This window comes from Acanthochromis polyacanthus, chromosome 6 (genome assembly GCF_021347895.1).
Source record: "Acanthochromis polyacanthus isolate Apoly-LR-REF ecotype Palm Island chromosome 6, KAUST_Apoly_ChrSc, whole genome shotgun sequence".
Lineage (NCBI taxonomy): Eukaryota > Metazoa > Chordata > Actinopteri > Pomacentridae > Acanthochromis > Acanthochromis polyacanthus.
The window spans coordinates 1,040,646-1,065,228 of NC_067118.1; the positions used below are offsets into that span (position 1 = coordinate 1,040,646).

The 24,583-nt window shown below is 36.3% G+C and overlaps 1 protein-coding gene across 16 annotated transcripts in view; it reads right to left on the reverse strand.

The window, feature by feature from the left end:
- Window positions 1-24,583, reverse strand: part of LOC127534434 (tumor necrosis factor receptor superfamily member 14-like) — a 162,335-nt gene that overhangs the window by 113,607 nt on the left and 24,145 nt on the right. For 4 of the 16 annotated variants that reach the window (XR_007942611.1, XR_007942605.1, XR_007942612.1 and 1 more), the window contains exons 3-4: window positions 22,541-22,634; window positions 21,577-21,701 (exon numbers count right to left, since the gene is read on the reverse strand). The exons of 3 other annotated variants lie outside the window; for them this stretch is intronic. Coding sequence is in view for 3 of the 13 variants with exons in the window: in XM_051949635.1 (XP_051805595.1) it covers window positions 19,780-19,784; window positions 19,868-19,928; window positions 20,015-20,049; window positions 20,160-20,341; window positions 20,449-20,536; window positions 21,028-21,183 (527 nt within the window). In the remaining 10 variants the exon portion in view is untranslated. Of the gene's footprint in view, window positions 1-674; window positions 763-18,719; window positions 19,785-19,867; window positions 19,929-20,014; window positions 20,050-20,159; window positions 20,342-20,448; window positions 20,537-21,027; window positions 21,184-21,576; window positions 21,702-22,540; window positions 22,635-24,583 lie in introns of those variants that run through there. 9 more of the 16 variants (XR_007942604.1, XR_007942608.1, XR_007942607.1 and 6 more) reach the window with 6 other exon arrangements.

Consider the following 24,583-nt stretch of genomic DNA (forward strand, 5'->3'; position numbering starts at 1 on the left):
TTAGTCTGAGGACAGAAAAACTTTCATTTAGAGCAGAAACTTCACTGACCTCATAAATATTTCATTGAATAACACACTGCTGTCCTACCTGGTGATATTCTCATAGGAACTGCCTCTGGTGATAGTTCTCCATTTTCTGACAAAAGCTGAAAAAATATTTAACAACATGATTCAGTTTCATTGTAAAACCAATTGTTGTCAACAGTGAACACACAAGACAGAAACAAACTTACTTGACTGAGAATGACTGGATTTGTGTTTCTTTCTTCTATGAAACAAACCAAGAAAAATATCTCAATCAGCAGAGTCATGACTTGGCAGAAATATTCTCATCCAGCAAAACCATGTTAACATTTTCATTGTTCTCTGTCATCCTCACCTTCTCTGGAAGACATTTTCTTCTTTCTGGTGTAAAACCAAAAAACTAATCCAGCACTTATGAAAAAAAACAATAAAAATAAAGCACAGATGATGACAGCGACTGCAACATTTGAACTTTTTTCTCCACATTTAGCATCAGTAGAAGAAGTGGCTGGATTTGTCACTTGAAGGTTTACTGATTCACATCTGTAAAGACAGAAGGACATTTTTACAGGAAAATGTTCAGATACAACAGATTCTCTGCTGTTGTTAGAAGTCAGGAGTCTCCATGTGTGATTTAAAGCTTCACTTACTGAAAATGTGGCCAACAAGATGTAAATGTTCCATCTGAAAATGTTCCAGCGCTGCAGTCAGAGCACACAGTGTCTGTGAAGGCTGTTCCTGCACAAACACAAATCATAGATCTGTAGAAACCACTTCAGAATCACATTATGAAGGACTCAAAGTGTTACATGATGAATGATGAGCAGACAGAACAATCCAACAGATTTAATCAGTTAATCATTCTGCTGAGGAGAAGATCAGACTGGAAGCAGCAGAAGAAAAATATTAAAGGACAAATCAGCAAACACTCATTAATAAAGTCTAGTTTTAGCTTCAAGAACCCCAAAGAATCTTTGGTTAAACTGTGTTTTGTGGTGAATGTGAAGACATGGTTGAAGCTGGTTCAAGACAAAAAGAGAAAGAAAAGATCAGGTGTGTAGACGATGTAGTTTTACCAGCTGTTGGTCAGATCAGATGATTATTTTATCTTTCTTTTATCTAATTCTGGTGCTTCTTTACTCAAATCACAACTTAACGAAACTATAATAAGGTCAGACTCCCCGATTTTTTGTTGTTCTCATTTAAAACTTTACCAAAAATACCAACCTTTTTGGTTGATGTATTGTCCTGGCTGACAGATTCTGTGTTTACGTGCTGCTACACAGTTGTTCTCTATTTGGTCAATACAGTAGAATCCCTCCAGTGGTTCACAAACTGTGTCTGATGTCGTTGTACATGATGTCTTTCCCTTCAGACCCAAACCTGTCAACAAGTGGACAAGATATTGATCTCCTGTTTAATGAAATACTTTTATGCAAGGACTCTGTGACAACATCTGTCTCAGTTGTTTTACAGCATTAAAAAGAAAATATTATTACACTTTGGCACATGGAAAGTCAGATATTTCAGGCAGGTAAGGAGCTGTGTTTTCTTTGAGAGAGAAGAAAACATCATGATGTAGACTTAAGACTTCGTAAGTTTTTAGACTAACAAAGCCATATCATGCACTAAGAGAAAGGAAAACCCAAAAAGCAAAAATACTGCCTCAATTATCAGTTGGACATGCAGTAACAAGTCTCATTACCAACTATAAATCTGAGAGACATTTCTACTAAAGCCACAGAAATATGAACAGAAATCTACCTGCATCACAGTTTGTACAGGGATAGCACTCTTTACGTCCAGTTGGTTTATCCATGAAGGTTCCATTTCTGCAACGCCAGCAGGAAGTAATTGTTTCCTTGAAGCAATCTCTTTCAACATGCCTTCCTGTTGGAAAGAAAATCAACAATATACTTTCATGTGATCTTGTTCATATCAAATAAAAATGTAATATAATTTTGATAGTAAAGTCCATGATGTGAGCAAAATGACATGTACTGCTGTCATTCCTTTTACTACCTAATAACACACATTATTTTTATTTCTATGGAATAAAACTCCAGTTAGATGCTGGTTCTTGACCAGTTTGTATTTGTGAACATAAACAGCAGCAGGCTTAAGAGAGAGAAGTGAAGTTGTGCAGTAATTATCATCGATGTTTTCAGTGTCATAAATGAACAATTAAAGAGAAATAACCCATTAAAATTCAGTTGGCACTTACCAGGACGACACATTGGACAGCATTCATTCCCTGTCTGATATTCTGTTGGATGACATGTGAGGGTTTGACCGCTGAAGACGTTCATCATAAAGATCTGTGGAGGTCAGAAAAGGTTCTCTGTCTCAGTGAAGCGTCAGTTACACACGTGGACAAAATTGTTGGTACCCCTCAGTTAAAGAAGGAAAAACCCACAATTCTCACTGAAATCACTTGAAACTCACAAAAGTAACAATAAATAAAAATTTATTGAAAATTAAATAATCAAAATCAGCCATCACTTGTGAATTGTTGATTAACATAATTATTTAAAAAAACAAACTAATGAAATAGGGCTGGACAAAAATGATGGTACCCATAACTTAATATTTTGTTGCACAACCTTTTGAGGCAATCACTGCAATTAAACGATTTCTGTATTTGTCAATGAGCGTTCTGCAGCTGTCAACAGGTATTTTGGCCCACTCCTCATGAGCAAACAGCTCCAGTTGTCTCAGGTTTGATGGGTGTCTTCTCCAAATGGCATGTTTCAGCTCCTTCCACATATGTTCAATGGGATTCAGATCTGGGCTCATAGAAGGCCACTTTAGAATAGTCCAACGCTTTTCTCTCAGCCATTCTTGGGTGTTTTTGGCTGTGTGTTTTGGATCGTTGTCCTGTTGGAAGACCCATGACCTGCGACTGAGACCAAGCTTTCTGACACTAGGCAGCACATTTCTCTCCAGAATGCCTTGATAGTCTTCAGATTTCATCGTACCTTGCACACTTTCAAGACACCCTGTGCCAGATGCAGCAAAGCAGCCCCAAAACATTACTGAGCCTCCTCCATGTTTCACCGTAGGGACAGTGTTCTTTTCTTCGTATGCTTGGTTTTTGAGTCTATGAACATAGAGTTGATGTGCCTTACCAAAAAGCTCCAGTTTGGTCTCATCTGTCCAAAGGACATTCTCCCAGAAGCTTTGTGGCTTGTCAACATGCATTTTTGCAAATTCCAGTCTCGCTTTTTTATGAGTTTTTTTCAGCAGTGGTGTCCTCCTTGGTCGTCTCCCATGAAGTCCACTTTGGCTCAAACAACGACGAATGGTGCGATCTGACACTGATGTACTTTGGCCTTGGAGTTCACCTTTAATTTCTTTGGAGGTTGCTCTGGGCTCTTTGGATACAATTCCAACGATCCGTCTCTTCAATTTGTCATCAATTTTCCTCTTGCGGCCACGTCCAGGGAGGTTGGCTACTGTCCCGTGGGTCTTGAACTTCTGAATAATATGAGCCACTGTTGTCACAGGAACTTCAAGCTGTTTAGAGATGGTCTTATAGCCTTTACCTTTAAGATGTTTGTCTATAATTTTTTTTCGGATGTCCTGGGACAATTCTCTCCTTCGCTTTCTGTTGTCCATGTTCAGTGTGGTACACACCTTTTCACCAAACAGCAGGGTGACTACTTGTCTCCCTTTAAATAGGCAGACTGACTGATAATGAGTTTGGAAACACCTGTGATGTCAATTAAATGACACACCAGAGTTAATCATGTCACTCTGGTCAAATAGTTTTCAATCTTTTATAGAGGTACCATCATTTTTGTCCAGGCCTGTTTCATTAGTTTGTTTTTTAAAATAATTATGTTAATCAACAATTCAAAAGTAATGGCTGTTTTTGATTATTTAATTTTCAATAAATTTTTATTTATTGTTACTTTTGTGAGTTTCAAGTGATTTCAGTGAGAACTGTGGGTTTTTCCTTCTTTAACTGAGGGGTACCAACAATTTTGTCCACGTGTGTATAATCATTATGTTGCTGAAACCAGGTTAAAAAATTCCACACTTCAACCAGAGAATGATAAAATTGAAGATGATCAGCAGGAGGTGAAAAAGAAGAAACACAGGAATAAAATATCCAACAACAGCAACCAGAGGAGCAGGAAATGTGAGTGGAGGATAATGATGGAGGCAGTAAGACAGAAAGAGGTCTGATCTAAGGAGATGATGCTACAGGAAGTTATGTGATATCAGATAGAAATGTCAACTTGTTCAACGTCTTTTCTATTTTTCTTCACTTTAAATTATTGCATTAATAAATGCAGACAGTTGTCAGTGTGGCTCTGTTAAGGTGGAGTGATCCCAAAGTTCACAATACACTGAACTCATCTGAACCTCAAAGGTCTAACAGGTTAAAGTCAGACGTCCTCCTACTTTACTGCACTGCCAGAGATATTTCTGGACCTCAGTCTAACATCACCTTCACCAAACTGTCTCCTCCCACCTCACATGAAGAGGGAGGAGGAGACACAAGAAGGAGGTCACAGCAGCTTCAGTTTCTTATTCGATTCATCCATCCATCCATCCATTCTCTATACACCGCTTTATCCTCACTAGGATAGCGGGGGGTGCTGGAGTCTAGCCCAGCTGACTCGGGTGAAGGCAGGGGACATCCTGGACAGGTCGCCAGTCTGTCTCAGGGCTACATATACAGACAAATAGTCACACTCACATTCACACCTACGGGCAATTTGGAGTAACCAATTAACCTCAGCATATTTTTGGACTGTGGGAGGAAGCCGGAGTACCCAGAGAAAACCCACTCATGCACAGGGAGAACATGCAAACTCCATGCAGAAAGATCCCAGGCCGGGATTTGAACCGGGGATCTTCTGGCTGCAAGGCGAAAGTGCTAACCACTACGTCACTGTGCAGCCCTTATTTGATTCATGTATGTGGAAAATGAAGCTACTGCATCAAAGTGACAGAGTCAGAAAGAAAAAGTCAGAAAATGAAGTAAGTTTACAGAAACGTTGGAGAGGAGATGAAACTTTATGAATAAATGACTGTCAAGTGCACACTTGTTTTACCAAAAATGTTGCAGGCGTCAAAAGTTTTCTTCCCCACATCATTTTATCAGGAAGAAAGTTGTAGTTTTTCTTGATCTGAAGACACCACCTCACTGAGAATTGGGATTGTTGAGTTGTAGCTGCAGGAAAACTTCTGGAAGCAGAAAGAAACCAGATCAAAATTGTTCTAACAAATCTGGGTACTGTGGGGGAATCATTCTTCAGCTGCTTCGTACCAGATTTGTGCAGGAAAAGAGTTTAAAGTGTCAATATGCAGCTGCAGAGCTGTTTAGAAGCAGCTTAATGTTTACTTTTGATATTCTAAACCACAAACTACTTTTGGATAAACTCGAAAGTTATGGCTTCGAGAAGTCAGCAGTAATATGGTTTAGAAGCTACTTAGATAAGAGAACACAGTCTGTTTTTTTCAATGGTCATTTTTCAACAGAAAAAACTGTAACATGTGGGGTGCCGCAAGGCAGTTGCCTTGGACCTTTGCTCTACAATATTTATACCAATGAGATGCCACTAGTTCTAGAAAAAGCTAAAGTTGTCATGTATGCCGATGACTCTACACTCTATTCATCAGCACAGACTTTAAATGAATTGAAAAGTATTTTAGATAAAGAACTGAAAAATGTTGTGGGTTGGATTAAGTATAATCAAATGGTATTAAATACAGTTAAGACAGTTTCAATGGTTGTGGGATCAAGAAATAGTATCAAATATATACATGACTTACAATTATTTATAGATGGAGTAAGAATAACACAGGTCCAAGAGACAAAATTGTTAGGTCTTATAGTTGACAATAAATTAACATGGGCTAAACATGTAGAAGTGATGTGTACAAAAATGGCAAGAGCAATTTCAATGTTAAAAAGGTACAAACATGCTCTAACAGGGAAAGCAATTATACAAATCACACACGCCTTGGTCCTCTCATATCTAGATTATTGCTCGCCTGTTTGGTCAAATGCAACAAAAACAGTGCTAAAAAGGTTACAGATCTTACAAAATAGAGCAGCTCGTATGGTTTTAGGCTACAAATTGGAAAGTAGCTCTAAATCAATGCTAAATAAATTAAACTGGTTAGCAGTGCAGGGGAGGATACTATATTCATCGTTATCACTTTTAATAAATATTATAACTCATAAAAATCCTAAAATACTTTACAACAATCTTTCATTCAGTTGTGACAAACACAGTTACAATACTAGACATGCGTGTGCAAAAAAATTTTGTCTTCCTAAAGTAAAATCACATACTATGGAAAGAACTTTCCTTTGCAGAGTAATGTCAGAATGGAATAAATTGCCAGAAAGGATAACGTTAGAAGAGAAAACAAATAAATTCAAACAACAACTAAAGACATTCCTATTGAAAGAACAGAAGGGAAGTTCATAGGATAAGAGAAAATTGTGTAGAATGCAGTCAGTTGGTGAAATTGGGTGTCAGTGAAGGTGAATCGGGAGGAAATACTAGATGTGGATTAAATATCGAACTAGGATTGAAAATGGGACCAAAGAAATCGGATGTTGACTAAGCTGTAAAACGAATTGAAGTGGCTTGTTATGTATTTTATGTGTCTTGTTTGATTTGTATTGGTTTTTATATATGTTATTGTTTTAATTTGTATTTACTGTTGGACCCCAGGAAGAATAGCGACAGCTTAAGCTGTGCTAATGGGGATCCTATCAATAAACTAAACTAAACTAAACTTCTCTTTAGTGAGGAAATAACAGATCATTGAATCATGATGAGCTGCTCAAAGTTCACTTTATTTTAACTTCTTCTGTTTGTTTCCTCTCAAAGTTCCTTTTCTAACACTGATAGATGTTCAGATGAGCCTGATTCAGGAAAAAGTCTGAATGTTTCTGGTCACAGAGCAGCGTGTGATTATTAGACTGATCTCTGGACACAAACTGTTTTTATCAGCTCAGACTTCTGATCTTATGATGGCAGGTTTTACAACTCTGAAGGATCAGAGGTCACAACAGAAGTTGATCTGATTACAGTTTAACAGAAGGTGAACTTCTTTCAGTCTTCCTCAACTGAACAAACACGTTTTCTACCATTAACAGTCTTTCTATTGCTTAGAAAACTCTGAAACAACTGCTGCCAGTGTTCAAGGTTACCAGTGTGATACATTCACTGAATCCCTGCTGTCACTAGAATATCTCAGTACTGTTCTGCTTCATTCCTGTGACACAAGAGGTATTGGAAACAGTCCTGGACTCTCTTTAGACCTCAGTCTGTTCTTCTGATGGAGACACAGAAACTGATCATATTTATAAATTCTCTCTGATGTCTCTGATCTATAAAGTTGTTCAGTTTTCAAGTTACAGGCCTCAGCCAAGTTATGCGTCGACACAAGACGTGTCCTTGGAGACAGGAGACACCAGGTGTGATTACTCAGCAGGCCACAGCCTCCAGGTCTGCAGACACATGGTATTGCTGCCATAACCATAGACTGTATAATATATGACCTTATATGACTTACAGTTTTTCTCCATTGCTTTGGCTCATTTCCTGAAACGGAGATGACATTTTCAAAACTCTAAAATCAATCTGCACAACAGTGTTGCAGTTCAGCACAACAGAGACGCACCCTTGCAAAATGGAATTTTGTTCCCAAAACTGTTAATGTATGCCTCAGAAGAACATCTACACCCCATCTAGATAGTCACCAACGTCAAAATGGGCAGATCCTTCTCGGTAACTTTGGCCCATTTCTGGAAACAGACCGGACATTCTCAGTTCTGTTAGTCCTGTGTCTCAAAATAATCTGGACTGTTCAGCCAAACACCATGGATCATCTTCAGATGCTCATATCTCTCCCAAAACTGATCACTTCTAAGTCAAAATGCAGTTTCCTTCTCATGCAAATAGTCAATACCCCCAAAATGCCTCATCATAGTTCCATTGTATGAGCCCTACAGGTCAAAATGTTTAGACGGTTTGCCAATTCTGCAAAAGATCATTGGAATATCAGTTTCATAAACTCCACATAGTCTCAGCAAAGTTCCTGATTAAGGGTTATTGTACTAAATTGTTTTGCCATGCTATCTGAATTCACATCACTGTGTATAAAACTGAATAAACAAAATGGAATGTATGGAAGTCGCCCCCCAAGCTTGAAATATAACAAACTGCACTCATATTGCCACAGAAATGGTCATCTTTATTGTATTACAGTATTCAAACACAAAGGATTTCCATATAGTGAAAGTAAAAATAACATACAGTATACTACATAATATACTATGCATAATGTGATGTCACACAAACAAAAACAAAACTCATAAATTCCCCTACATCCAATGCTGGGAATACTGCATGCACTTCTTCATTGGTCATTGTCCTCCTCACCCTGACTCTCTGGGCCACTTTCCTCCCCAGCATCTGGGTCATCAACTCGCTGATTTCTGCATACTCCTTCTCCTGCTACTTTCTGAGTCACATTCTAGCCTCCACTGAGTGTCAATCATATATATAATACATAACTAATACGTGCTTAAAGAGGTCCATGATATACTGGCTTCTTGACTCATTTTGAAAAATGAGCTTACTGTTTTGCATATGATGGCTCAAACAATGGCATGTCGCTTGCATGTTTTGAAGTGAAAGACAATTAGACTGAGAATTGACAATCAGTTTGGTTCAACAGGACCATTTCAGTTGGGAATTGTGCTTAATGTGGGTTAAATGTGCCAAAATCAGGTTCTATGTACTAAATCATTTGCAAACACGTTCTGGGACATTGAACCATGTACTAAATCATTTGCAATTTGATGAAATGAATGAAAAATGCAATTCCATTTTGACCAATTGCAAGCTGGTTTGGAGAAATTTTGTCACCATTTTGAAAATGTCATCTCCGTTTCAGGAAATGAGCCAAAGCAATGGAGAAAAACTGTAAAACAGGAGAAGCAGGAGGTCTGTACACTTCTGCTTTAATTTTTCACAGATTTTTTAGCTGCTTTGCTGGTTACAAATGCCAGATGTGTAGCACGGGTACAAGATCATTGTATTAAAATTTTTTAAAGTGTTGGTTTTCATACAGAAATACTCTTCTTTGCTATGTTTTACTGTCGTTTGTAGACAGTAACAGTTATTCTAGTATAATATTAAATATGCCGTTTAGAGGTATTTAATTTCTTACAGTTAGAATAATCCTCTTGTATCCTCCTGGATTGTAGAATGGATTCTATGATATACTTTAGTTTTAGTTGGAAGAATTAATAAAAAGATAACACAATTACATTAAGCATTTAAATTCAGGGAGTTGTCGGCCTTCATACGTCAACTCTCAGAGCTTTGCACACAGTTTTGAAAACAACAGAACAAGGAAGTCGGAAAAAAATAGAATTATTTTGAGAGCAAAGGAACAGCATACAACAAATGGTGGTCATTTTGTGTGTTTTTAAGTGTGTTTTTGTTTCAAATTGTTCATCTTGTTAGTTCCTTTTGCTCATTTTCTGTCTCATTTTCTTAATGTTGCACCTGTTTAGGGTTGTTTTTGTTCAATTTTTGGACATTTTTCTGTCTGATTTTTGCCACTCCTGTCTCATTTTGCATTTCTTTATTGTTGTTACAAGTTTGTGCTTCATCTTGGTCATTTTACATCTCTTTATGGACACTTTGTGCTCAGTTTGTTTTGGATTTTTGTTTTGTTTTGTCTTCAAGGCTGTTTTTGGTCCCATTTTGGCCATTTTTGTCTCATTGTTATCATTTTATAGATTAGATTAGATTCAATTTTACTGTCATTGCACAGAGTACAAGTACTAAGACAGTAAATGTATTTTTTTAAAAGTCCATTGTGATGTCAGCCAGAAGAACTAACAACTGTTAGCACATTCCATATTGTGAGAAAGTCAGTTTAACACACAAACCTTGGAGATATTCCAGAGTTGTGGTCAAGTGTGAAACTTGTGAAGACATTATGAGCAAAGACTGTGACAGAAAAATGAAGCCTCCTCAGCCAGATAGGAAACATTCAGGTAAGACACAAGTCCAGACAAGGAGCTGCAACTCAGCTCTAAATATCAAAGTACAGACTGACATGTTAGATTGAAGCTTTCACAACACTGACAAGCTAACATTTGCTCATTTTCTGCCGTTATTGTCACCATTTTCTGGTTCATTTTACTCATTTTCTGCCTTTATTTTCACCATTTTCTGCTTCATTTTGCTCATTTTCTGCCTTTATTTTCACCATTTTCTGCTTTATTTGCTCATTTGGTGTATTTTTCACTGTGTTTTTCTTGAAAATTGTTCATCTTGTTAGTTCTTTTGCTCATTTCACATGTCTGTTTTTCTATTCTGTGACCCACTGGCCATTTCTGCTTCAGTTTTCATCTCTTTTTTCTTCTGTTTTTGCTTATTTTATCTCTCATTTTAACAATTTTGCACCACTTTAGTGTTGTTTTTCTTCAATTTTGGTCATTTTCCATCTTATTTGGATCATTTTGGACATTTCAGTGTGTTCAGGGAAAAAGGTTGTATAAATCAGATTGTAAATGATATATGAACAAAGTTCTGTGTAAAAACCTTCAGAATTGAATAAAATCAGTCAGAATAGTTTGGTGACTGAAGATTTCCCATTATTTTGTGTCTCATTTGTGTCATTATGTGTTTAATTTGGTCAGTTTGTGTCTTTCTGTCTGTCTTTAAACATTTTGCATCTTTTCATGTTATTTTGTGTTCCATTCTGTTCATTTTCTGCCTTAATTTTGAGCATTTTGTGATTGATTTTGCTCATTTTGTGTGTTTTTGACTTTGTTTTGTTTTGTTTAAAATTGTACATCTTCTTAGTTGATTTTGCTGAATTTCTGTCTCATTTTCTTAATGTTGCACCTGTTTAGGGTTGTTTTTGTTCAATTTTTGGACATTTTTGTGTCAGATTTTTGCCACTCCTGTCTCATTTTGCATTTCTTTATTGTTGTTACAAGTTTGTGCTACATCTTGGTCACTTTACATCTCTTTATGGACACTTTGAGCACCAATTTGCGTTTTGGGTCTCATGCTGGGTCAAAAGGCTCAAGTGCGGGAAATGAACAATCAGATCTGTAAAAGCAATGCTTTTACTCCACCAAAACTCAAATTGAACTACAATTCTCAGGCGGAAAACTACAACAGGAAGTATCCACAAACGGAAGCGGTTGCAAACTCTCTCAGGGAATACTTTAGCGACTACTGACAAAACTAAAACAGCAATAAACTCAATTTATTTGGTGAAACATTTTTACACTTAAAAAAAATTGAGCAAATTTTGAAGCTGTGAAATTGATTACATATAATTTAGGAATTTGAGTAAATATGATTAAAAATTCAAGTAGCTCTGTGCGACTACATTTAGTAGCATTACATAAAAAATGAAGTAGATAAATTAAAAGCCTAAGTTAATGTAACAGCAACCCTAAGTCAAAACCACTGAAAAGACTGAGTAAATACAATTGGAATGCTCAGTCAATATGACTGAAAATTAGGTTTTTATTTCACAAAACTAATGTGATCCGTGTACTAAATGTCTTAAATGAATTTCTATATTTGATATATACTATATTAACTATTTAACTGTATTTACTCTTTACTTGAATGACACCAAATAATATACAAAAACAATCACACATGTTAACAGTAAAACCACTGTAAATCTTTATTTGTTCAGAACTGACTACTGTAACACATGAAATAGCATCTATAGTCAACCTGGTTTGCTTTCCACATCACATGTAACAGTATCCACAGTATGAAAACAGTGCACTGAAAACTAATACGAGCCAGCAGCATCTAAAACATACGGAAGAGTATTAGGGCTACCCGTGAGAAAAAAAATGAGAGGGGGTAGAATTTTTTTTTCAGCATGAATTTTGAGAAAAAAGTCGAAATGTCGAGAATAAAGTCAAAATACAATGTCGAGAATAAAGTTGAAATATAATGTCGAGAATAAAGTTGAAATGTCGAGAATAAAGTGGAAATATAATGTCGAGAATGAAGTTGAAATAGGATGTCGAGAATAAAGTCAAAATGTCGAGAATAAAGTCAAAATATAATGTCGAGAATAAAGTTGAATTAGGATGTCGAGAATAAAGTCTACCTTTTGGAGGTCTGCAGCCAACTGCTCTCGCCTTTTGAAACTAACAACCAGCGCACTGCTTCTACAAAATGCCGTTCAGTCAGTTAGATGAACTAGTGAAATTATACTTCAGACTCGGCTTTAGTAATAAAGAAATACTTTCTCTTTTAGCCCACAGACATACTGTGGTGATAAGTGTTAGAACTTTGAAGAGACTTTTCCGAAAACTGCGACTGTTCCGAAGGATAAACCACACACGGTTGGAAGAGGTGGCCTCATTCGTGCACGCTGAAATAGCGGGTAATGGACAAATGCAAGGCTACCGATGGCTGCATCTGCGCGCAGTTCAGAGGGGATATGTTGTATCACAAGATACAATAAGACAGCTAATCAAGTTCTTTGATCCTGAAGGTGTGGAGCTCAGGCGGGCGTGCCGTTTGATAGATAGATAGATAGATACTTTATTAATCTCCAAAGAGAAATTCACAAAATGTTACAACTGGGTTTCAAACCAGCGCCACCCACACCACAAGCAACAGCTCAATGCGCTGAGCTATGAGAGACACAGCCATTATCGCAACAAAGGTCCCAACGTGCTGTGGAACATGGACTCGTATGATAAATTGAAGCCATATGGAATTGCCATTAATGGCTGTATTGACGGTTTTAGTCGCTATGTCGTATGGATGGAGGCATACAGAACAAACAATGACCCCAAAGTGATAGCCAATTACTTCATCACATCAATTTCTTCAAAGTTCTAACACTTATCACTACAGTATGTCTGTGGGCTAAAAGAGAAAGTATTTCTTTATTACTAAAGCCGAGTCTGAAGTATAATTTCACTAGTTCATCTAACTGACTGAACGGCATTTTGTAGAAGCAGTGCGCTGGTTGTTAGTCTCAAAAGGCGAGAGCAGTTGGCTGCAGACCTCCAAAAGGTAGACTTTATTCTCGACATCCTAATTCAACTTTATTCTCGACATTATATTTCAACTTTATTCTCGACATTGTATGTTGATTTTTTTCTCGACATTTCGACTTTATTCTCGACATCCTATTTCAACTTTATTCTTGACATTATATTTCCACTTTATTCTCGACATTTCAACTTTATTCTCGACATTTCAACTTTATTCTCGACATTATATTTCAACTTTATTCTCGACATTTCAACTTTATTCTCGACATTATGTTTCAACTTTATTCTCGACATTTCAACTTTATTCTCGACATTATATTTTGACTTTATTCTCGACATTTCAACTTTATTCTCGACATTATATTTTGACTTTATTCTCGACATTTCGACTTTTTTCTCAAAATTCATGCTGAAAAAAAAAATTCTACCCCCTCTCATTTTTTTTTCTCATGGGTAAGTAAGTAAGTAAGTAAGTAAAATTTATTTATATAGCACCTTTCACAGACAAATACAGTCACAAAGTGCTTCACAAAAAACAGCATAAAAGAAAAGAAAACACAATAGAAAACTCAAATAACAAGTATAACTTAAAACAATAAGAATGGTGATCATAAACAGTCACATATCAGGTGAGTCTAAAATGCTTGGAGAAACAGGTGGGTTTTAAGATTACGCTTAAAAGCCTCCACGGAATCAAGACAACGCAAGGATAGTGGAAGAGCATTCCAGAGCTGTGGAGCAACAGCCTGGAAAGAACGACCACCGCGAGTTTTAAACTTGGTTCGAGGAGCCGCAATAAGAATTTGATCAGATGATCTCAGCGTCCGGGAGGGAACGTAAGGACGCACAAGATCTCTGATATAGACAGGAGCCTGACCATGGAGGGCTCTAAAAGTTAACACCAAAATTTTAAAATAAACGCGATACTGGATTGGATGGGTGGCCCTAATACTCTTCCGTAAAAACATGAGTAAAACACTCACTTACTGTTTCCAAAGTGCCAGTAAAAAAATGCTTTTGGTTCAGGAGCAACAGGCTGAAATGAGCTCTGCACATGGCAAAAATACATTAAGTGACATTTAGCATCAACAATAAGTACCTCTATTGCTAACTACCAGTTATTGCCCCATGGTGATAATAACTGGGCAGGCCTATACCAGTTCAGATTAGCGTGACTTTGTTAGCACTGTAGCATTAATGATTTTCTTTTCTTAATTAATCTGAAGATTTTAATGAACCCTTTTGACTCCAACACCTGCTGACTGGCGGGTTTGAAAGGCATGTTTTATGGTTTTAAAATAATTACCCAAATTACAGGCTGTAGCCTATCTCAGCTGACTTGGGTGAAGGCAGGGGACACCCTGGACAGGTCGCCAGTCTTCAAATACAAACAGTTTGAACTCATTATACTCTGTAAAAAACTAAAAATGTGATGTTCTGCAGAACAACCGTGAAGTCATTTGTAACTCAGCTGTGGCCAAAAGTCACATGACAACAAATTTGGGATTTTTGAGCGGAACTGTAAGCTGTTTTTATACAGAACAGAGACAAGTATGGAAACAAGTTAAAACATAAAACATCCACTCAAGGCTTCATTTTCTGCCAGTATTGGTGGCACCTGTGGGTATTTGAGAAAATGTTGCACACGTTGATGATGTTGCACATTTGTTTTTTATGAAATTGTTTTTTTATACCTATGCCATACTACACACGGGGCATTTCTGAGTTCTCTCTCCTTCTAGCCATGGTTGTTCTGTTTCCATAGAGTTACAGGACTTTAGATTATAGTGAAAAATGAGCCCATGGTGACTAAAAATGTGACAGTACAAAAAAACAAATCTGAGAAACTGCTTGAGGTTCAGAAGGGGTAACTGAAGATCATTTTGTCTAAAATAACAATATATTGTGAAAAATATCTGGTATAAGTTGTCAAACGCTGAGGTGACATTTTCAAATGTTCTGTCTGACCTACTTCTAAATAACTTGAATGCACTTTCAGTCAACATTGAATCATCCTGTGGTTTGTGGTCTGTAATAGCCAATAATGAGAGTCTTTTGTTCTTGGTCCCACAGGGGGCAGATGGCATGATGAGTTAGTTTATGTTTCACAAAGCAGAGGAAAAGTAAGTACTGAATTTTTCTTCTTAGATTTCTTCTAATTTGAAATAGATTTTCACCATGTAGACCCGTGTCTCTGGGATACCAGAAGATAAATAAAGTCTGTCAATAAAGTGGCAGACTTTATTGGCAGAGAAAATAAACAGACGTATGTTTACTTTTTAACACTGAATTACAGCATCAGTCTTCTTATTTATTGCTACATCTGTACTCAAACGGCACTTTATGCGTTCCAGTGATGTTAATCTGCAGAGTATCTGTGTCAGCAGAGATAACCACTGCTGCAGCGTCAGTCTGACACATGTTTAATATGAAAAACCCACAACTTCACGTTTGCCGAGTCACTGAATTCATACAAATGAATGAATCGGCAGATGCAAAGGTAATTCTAGCGATCTGTGATGAGTTTTGAAGTGAAATGCAGAGGAAATTTCTCAATCTATTACAAAAGAAAGAGTTTCACATCAGTTCAGTGAGGATGTTTGACTGATATTATGATGATGTAAATTCAACGTGCTCCTCTTTTATTTTTTTCATATATATATATATTTGCTTGTCATGTCCGCTTAGTTTGACGCCACTTCCGCCACGAACTATTAGTGCTCGGACCGCATGCTCATGCCACACGTGCTAGATGACTACTTAGCAACAAAACGCTTGTTTAATATTTAATATGGTTTAACCGTGGTTTCAATGTGGTTTTAACTCGAAGTGGATGCTGTACAGTAAGGTAAGGAACTATAAGGTGTGTCTTTGAATGTGTTTGCCCACAGCTTTTGTGTGTGGTTTATGACATATTCATCTACCAAGAAGCATTCATTACCAGAACTGTCTGTCTGCAGACGTAGTTTGTTTCCAGCAGGCATGTTTGTGTTTCATACCGGCTTTCCTTTCAAACATGAAGGGAATGGCTTGTCAAAAAACAAGAAGATGTTTGGTGACAAAATGGGGGCGGAGCCGTACTTTTTTTTTTTTTGCTCTGTTCAGTTTTGTTCATACCTTCAGGACACATCGAGGAGCGTTGTCCATCAGGTGTGGCACAATACTTGTTCACAACACAACAACAATACCATACACAGTCTAGAAAAAAAACTTTATGTTGGAGAATAAATACTAATTTAACATATAAATTCATAATCGCATATTATACACTGTCTATAATTTTTTTCTATTAAATACTATTTTAAATTACATATTCATATTGTATATGATACACCATACACTGCATATTAAATCATTTTATACTTTATTTTCAATTTTAAAATATACATATATAATTGTACATTACACTGTCAATGAAATAATTTTATCTCATTTTCCATCAAATCCACTATAAATACATTTTCATAACGTATATTAAACACCATGTACTGTATATAAAAAGATTTTGTTGTTTTACAATAAATACAATTTTAAAATACAAATTTATCATTATGTATTACATACATTCACTGTCAGTAAAATATTTTTATATTGTTTTCAATTTTAAAGTACACATTTTCAATTGTATGTTACACTGTCTATAAAACAATTTTGTATTTGATTTTCTATTTATACCATTTTAAAATACTAAGTTATATTTATATATTATATACCATGCACTGTCTGTAGAACATTTTTTTATTTTTTCTGTTAAATGCAATTTTAAAACACAAATTCCTCATCATATATTACATATTATAATATACACTGTAATTTAAATCTACAAATATATACACCCCCTGTCAATTGTACATTATATACCATACATAATGTTTTTCTATTTTATTTTCAGTTAGATGCCATTAAAATACTAATTCATAATTGTGTGTGTGTGTGTGTGTGTGTGTGTGTGTGTGTGTTCATTTTGTAAGGTATAATTGAATAAATATTATTTTAAATGTTTATTAGGCCTTTTTTACATACAAGATGCAGACAAACAAATGCAAAAATTGGTCAACATTAACAATATAAAAGGCAAAGTTAGTAAAATAGTTACAAAAACAAATGAACCAACTAAACCAGAGCAGCAAAGCAAGAAATAAAATTAAAACTCTGACTGGCTGTAACCATGACAACGATGCTGCAGAAGCTTTAGGTTGCTTTCCATCTTATTCTAGTTGTTGGTGCAGTGAGTAGAACTGGATGTTCCAGTTTTAGTAAAAACAACCACCGCCTGCAATGTGATCCAAATATTAGAGCATGTTAGGGAGGAGCCCTCATCACTGTTGGTTTCCTCTGGTCTAGTTACCATAGGTGTGACTCACAAGGTTCAAGTTCCATTTTAGGCCTTCAGCAGCCTGTGACACTAAAACGAAAGCAACAACAGAAAAAACAACAATCATACTAGTAAGTAAAAACCACAGCACAAAGCTCACTGCAGCAGAACTGAGAATCACAGGAATGTAAACCTCCCACGGTCTGTCTGAAGGCGGGCTGAATACTGTTAAAGCTACACTGACTGCAGAGGCTCCAAACCAAATAAAGCGTCTCTCTCATGTTTCTACTTTTATTTGAAACTGCATCTGAGCTGTGAAGTTCACTGTGAACGTCAGATATTACAGGAGATATTTACATATTAGAGCAGCTGGAAACAAATGAGGCAAGAAATGCAAAAGTATATTAAAGCTAAAAATAAAGATCCTGTACAGACTGCTTTCACTTTCACATGTACAGATGTGGCATGATAGATAAGAGACTCAGCTGAAGGACACACACAGGTTGAAGATCCACTCTCAAACTTGTAGTTTTCTAGTTTTACAGATAAAGTAAAAGGAATGTGAGCATGAACCAGTAAACTCTGAATATTACACTGAAAAATGGTGACTGTCTGGATGATTAGAGAAAAGGTTATTAACTAATACTAGGCTACCAGCTGTCATATAGAGATTTTCCAAATCTGGCGTAAATGCAGGACAACACCAGTTTCCTGACATCTTTCTGCCTCCATCCTTTAAGTGGCGTCTTCAATTTTGCTTTAGTGTCTTATTTGTGAACTCCTCTTGCAATAAACTAAAATGATCCATGACTTTCCTCATAATGGTCCACAGTTGATCCATCACTGCATTTAGCTGCAGAACTTCCAGAAGATCATCCTCACATATGTAAACAAACCGACATTCATGGATGAAAATGCAAGAATCCAAGGAGGAGGAGATCCTTACTGGAGTTTTAAAAATGTAGCTCCAAGCAGCAAATTTATGTTTCATTTTAATCTGACAAAAAATAAAATGAAATTAAACATAAAATGATTCATATAAAAACCAGGTTTTGTGTGAATCCTCGTTTTCCTGCTACATTAGAGGTGGAGAGAACAGAGTTAGTATGATTCATAGAGCCACAATAGGAACATTAATGGGAAACACAACAGGTGGAAATAAACTAGAATTATCCTTTAGGGACAGTGTCAACATCAAATCTGTAAATATTAAGACACATTTCAGCTTTATTATCTGCTCTGACTCTCTGTGGCCTCTGACTCAAAATGTTTCTGCCTTAAATATTTAAAAAAAAAAAAAAAGGTGTATAAAAGCAGATTGGCTCATGTAAATCTTTTTATTATTATCAGTTTATTTAAAAAGGGACCATGTACAATATTAAACATAAATGTTTCCATTTGATGCATTGCTCCACAGTTAGCTTTAAGCTAATTTCCATCTGCAGATGGAAATCTGTACAATATTTACACAAAAAAGCAAACTGAATGTATACTCAATTGGAAAGAGAAACTGACAGCATGAAACTGAGGAACAGAAACTGCAAAAACATGAAAAAAAAACCCAAATGATTGCAACTGTAGTGCTGTTGACCACAAACTGGTTTAAATTTACAACCTGTGCAGCTTCATAAAACAGTCAGTTGTTCAGAAAATCTTCCACCTCATGGCAGCCATTAGTCCATCATGCTTCAGAAAAAGTCACATTATCTTCTGTTCCAGCAGTTTGTCCTCATTTAAAGTCCAGCTTCAGTCTGAAGTTGCTCCAACTGTGAGCAGAAGATCAATGGAGTCAGTGAGTCTATAAATTTATTTTCCATCGGTTGTATTCCAGAGGGCTGCACAGCGGCATAGTGGTTAGCACTTTCGCCTTGCAGCAAGAAGATCCCCAGTTTGAATCCCGGGGTGGGCCTGGGATCTTTCTGCATGGAGTTTGCATGTTCTCCCTGTGCATGTGTGGGTTTTCTCCGGGCACTCCGGCTTCCTCCCACAGTCCAAAAATATGCTGAGATTAATTGATAATTCTAAATTGTCTGTAGGTGTGAATGTGAGTGTGATTGTTTGTCTGTATATGTAGCCCTGAGACAGACTGGTGACCTGTCCAGGGTGTCCTCTGCCTTCATTCGAGTCAGCTGGGATAGACTCCAGCACCCCCTGCGACACTAGTGAGGATAAAGCGGTGTATAGAGAATGGATGGATGGATGTATTCCAGAGAAACTTTGTTTTCTGTAGTCAGACAAAGATCCAGCAGGAAGCAGGAAACTCAGCTCACTGTTGTTTTACTTCAGTAAACTGCAAAGACGATGTGTCAGCATCCAGATGGATTTAAACTGGACTCTGAAGTACTTTTACTCTGCAGGACACTGAGTCCTACCTGTTGTCCTGCAGATGGTTTTAGTCTGAGGAGAGAAAAACTGTCATTTAAAGCAGAAACTTCATTGACCTCATGAACATTTCAGAGAACAACACATTGCTGTCCTACCTGGTGATATTCTCATAGGAACAGTCTCTGATGGTGATAGTTCTCCATTTTCTAACGAAGGCTGAAAAAACAATAAGGACATGATTCAATTTAACTGACAAACAAAGTGTTGTAAACAGTGAACACACAAGACAGAAACAAACTTACTTGACTGAAAATGACTGGATTTGTGTTTTTTTCTTCTATGAAACAAAACCAAGAAAAACATCTTAATCAGCAGAGTCATGACTTGGCAGAAATATTCTCATCCAGAAAAACCATGTTAACATTTTCATTGTTCTGTCATCCTCACCTGATCTGAAACACATTTTCTTCTTTCTGAAGCAAAACCAATAAACTACTGCAGCAATTATTAATAAAATAAATAAAACACAGACAATAGCCACAATTGCTGCGACATTTGAACGTTTTTCTCCACATTCAGCATCAGTAGAAGAAGTTCCTGGTTTTATCAGTTCAAGGTCTGATTCACATCTGTAAAGACAGAAGGACAATTTTACAGGACCATGTTCAGATCCAACAGATTCTCTGCTGTTGTTAAAAGTCAGGTGTCTCCATGTGTGATTTAAAGCTTCACTTACTGAAAATGTGGCCAACAAGATGTAAATGTTCCATCTGAAAATGTTCCAGCGCTGCAGTCAGAGCACACAGTGTCTGTGAAGGCTGTTCCTGCACAAACACAAATCATAGATGTGTAGAAACCACTTCAGAATCACATTATGAAGGACTCAAAGTGTTACATGATGAATGATGAGCAGACAGAACAACAATCCAACAGATTTAATCAGTTAATCATTCTGCTGAGGAGAAGATCAGACTGGAATCAGCAGAAGAAAAATATTAAAGGACAAATCAGCAAACATTCATTAATAAAGTCTAATTTTAGCTGCAAGAACCACAAAGAATCTTTGGTAAAACTGTGTTTTGTGATTAATTTGAAGACATGGTTGAGGCTGGTTCAAGACAAAAGAGAAAGAAAAGATCAGATGTGTAGATGATGTAGTTTTACCAGCTGTTGGTCAGATCAGATCATTATTTTATCTTCCCTTTGTCTAATTCTGGTGCTTCTTTACTCAAATCACAACTAAATGAAACTATAATAAGGTCAGACTCCCTGAATTTATGCTGTTCTCATTTAAAACTTTGCCAGAAATACCAACCTTTTTGGTTGATGTATTGTCCTGGATGACAGATTCTGTGTTTCTGTGCTGCTACACAGTTGTTCCCTCTTGGATCAATACAGTAGAATCCCTCCAGTGGTTCACAAACTGTATTTGATGTTGTTGTACATGATGTCTTTACCTTCAGACCCAAACCTGTCAGGAAAGATTGTAGATGCACAGAGAACTTGAGAAAATAGATCATTTGGATTTGATTTCAAGTAACTTTACATATCAACATGTGAACATTTGATTTTTGGGAGTTTGGTCTATCATTACAGCAACTAACACAGCATCTCATCATTGTTTCATAGAAATACTTAAAGAATCTGGTCCTACAGTCTTTTCATGACTTCTTTCGTTTCTGCACAGAGTCTGTCATTTTGGTCAATCATGTGTAATAAACTCATCAAACTGAGTCTCTGTGATGACTCTGTTACATCAATATTCAGCAGCTGCCTCAGTTATTATAGAGCAATAACAGAGGAACAAGCAGTAACCAGACAAGTTTAAACCAGAACATCTCTAAAAAAAAAAAAATCAACAAACCTTCATCACAGTTGGTGCAGTCGAAACAATTTTTCCGCCCAGTGGGTTTTCCACATATGTTCCATCGAGGCAGGGCAGACATGATGTCGTTCTGAACTCTGTACAATCAGTTTTAACTCGACTTCCTGGTGAAAATAAAATTATCAAGTTAGTTTAACACAGTCCTGCTTCCTTTTAACTAAACTCTCATACAGTTCATGTTTCCTGCTACACTGTTATCCCAAATAGATGAAGCTACACTGTAAAAAAATCTTAATTTTACAGAAAATAACTCTCTTAGAACAGCTATTAAATGACAATAATAATCTCTAACTTAAATGCAGCTCTTGCTGTAAAGGTTAATGCTCATTCTATCAATTTAAAGCTTTTCCTGATCATTTTAAGCTAAATTTTATTCGTTTTATAATTTTCTGTACTTTCATATTTAAACTGTTATTCTGCTTTCAAAATAAACAAACTTTGTTTTTATTATGTTGAATGCATTTATTGATATTCTACATTCAATCTGAATAAACTGAAATAAAGTGTTTTAATTCAACAGCTTACTTTCTGTGTCTTTCAAAATAAGACAGTTTTTGAGCCTCTGACACTTATTTAAAGAGGCTTAATGGTAATTTAGGTCAAAACTGTCAAATTAAAAGTTTGACTGCAGATTTTAATTACATTTCTTGAAAATGTTTGATTGTAATATTTGAAGGAAAATACTGTAATAGTGTTTTTTTTTCAAAATATATAATAAAATGTCTACAAATGTATTGGTTTTGCGCTTAATTTAAATTAATATATTTTACTGTTTTGTTAACTGTCATTTGACTATTTTAATGTGTGTTTTTTACAATGCAAAGTTCACAAAATAAATATTAATAAAAATAGTTTACTTTTATTTAATCATTTTTATTTGTCAGATGCATGTTCTAGGACAGGATGTCACATGTGATGACCAAAACATCCAGTTGGATCTTACCTGCAGGACACATTGGACAGCATTCATTCCCTATCTGATATTCTGCTGGACGACATGTTAGAGTGTGACCAGTGAAGACTTTCATCACGATGATCTGTGGAGATAAGAAAAGGTTTTTCTATGTCAGTGAAGCCTCAGTTAAAAATGAGACAGAGAAGAAGACCTGAGGTGAGGTGATGATGGTACAAGAAGTTGCCTGTTATCAGAGAGAAATGCCAACTTATTACAATCTTTTCCATTTTTCTTCACTTTAACTGATTTACGCAGCAGAGAGAATTAATTTTAATTTTAGCCAAATTTTCCCTCGACAATACCTCGAGATCAACATATCCGCCTGACTTTAAACGACATTTAAAGGATAAATCTAGTATTTTTTAACTTTGGCATCATTTCTCTGCTTTCTCAAGTGTAAAATGATTAAAGAGGAAAAAAATGTTTGGGATTGGTCAAGTATTAAAAAAGAACATTTTTTCCGACAGCCGCCAAACAGCTGCAATGTAATCTCATGGGTCATTATGTTTGTATTATGTTTGAGTCAAAGTTGAAATGCTTGTTTTTGCCAATCAACAGGCTCAGATTGTGATTATAAGAACATTACAGATTTGGTTTCCTTTACAGTCAAATTTGCATCTAATATGTGACAGAAGAAGAGTTGGATTCATCCAGAGTCCAGAAAGTGCATCATGATACCCCCTAAACATGAAAAAATATCAATGAACTGTTTATACCCTTTTAAAATTCGGACAATAAAATGACTTTGCAAAGCTTTGACAGACTACTTCCAGGGTGGGACACTGAAACTGTGGTTAGTTGTTCTACAAACACATGAAAACTCTTCTGTCCATACAGAGACCGTCATGTTTGCAGAGAGAATGACTGTAATGATGTCAGAAAGTTGTTCTGGTATCAGTGCACATGAAAGTATGACAGGATAACAGCAGAAACAATCACTCAGTGAACCAGTAATGTTTTAAAAATGGTCCCAGACTGGATTGTACTGTGTGGCTTTTATCTGTTCATTTATTTCCACCCCATTTACACCCAAGAACATGATCCAATGGAGGATAAGTTAGGAAACACTGGTTGTTATCCTTTAAGTCAACACAGACACACAGCTGAGACCAACATAGTGGGATTTACTGAGGGGAAATCAAATGATGTTAGAATACATGTTGTCTTCAGTCAGTCTGGTGGATTCAGCTGTCTGGACCCTGAAAACTCCTCCTTGGTTCAATCACAAACAGCTTGACATCATCAATTAATCCACCAATGGTGTTGATTAAATAAGTGTTGCTCTTCTAGCAGCCACTAATTGGAGCTTTTTTTTAAATAGAGAAATTGCTGTTTATTGTCACAATTAGAGACGGAACAACTCAATCAAGTGGATGAACCCAAAGGTCAGAAATAAATAAATGTTTCTCTCCATTTTACAAAGTTTAGTTTAATTGCTCTGTCTGGCACCAGCTCTATCTACTATACGCAACAGTTGTAATTATAGTTGTTGTATAACCAGCCAGCAATGCACAGTGCAACAAGTCTACCATATAGATACGTTTGTTTAAAAAGGTATAAATTCATGTGTATTAAAAGAAAGATATATATATATATATATATATATATAGGACATTGCAGAGTTTGTTCAAGCTGACACTTCACTTCCCCAGTGTGGTTTTTGAGGTGTTGCAACGATACTGAGCCCTCTAGAATATAGAACAAACATAAACTGCCTGAAGTGTTGAAAAAGCATCTGTAGGTGAGAAATAGAGTCTCTGCAACACATCTGTACTGCTGTCTTCCTGTTAAACCCATAAAGACATGTGATGATGATCTCTAACTACAGCTGAATTATGCAGGTATTGAACATGCAACAACTGCTCACACATAAGTTATACTTCATAGGAGGAGTTACAGAATGAAACTGGATAAATCAATAGGTACATTTGTTTGCAATAATACTGTTGAGATTCATGAACTATTTCTAGAATGTTCATAGGAATTTACTATAAAGTATATAGCATGAACCAAAACCACATTCAGACTAGA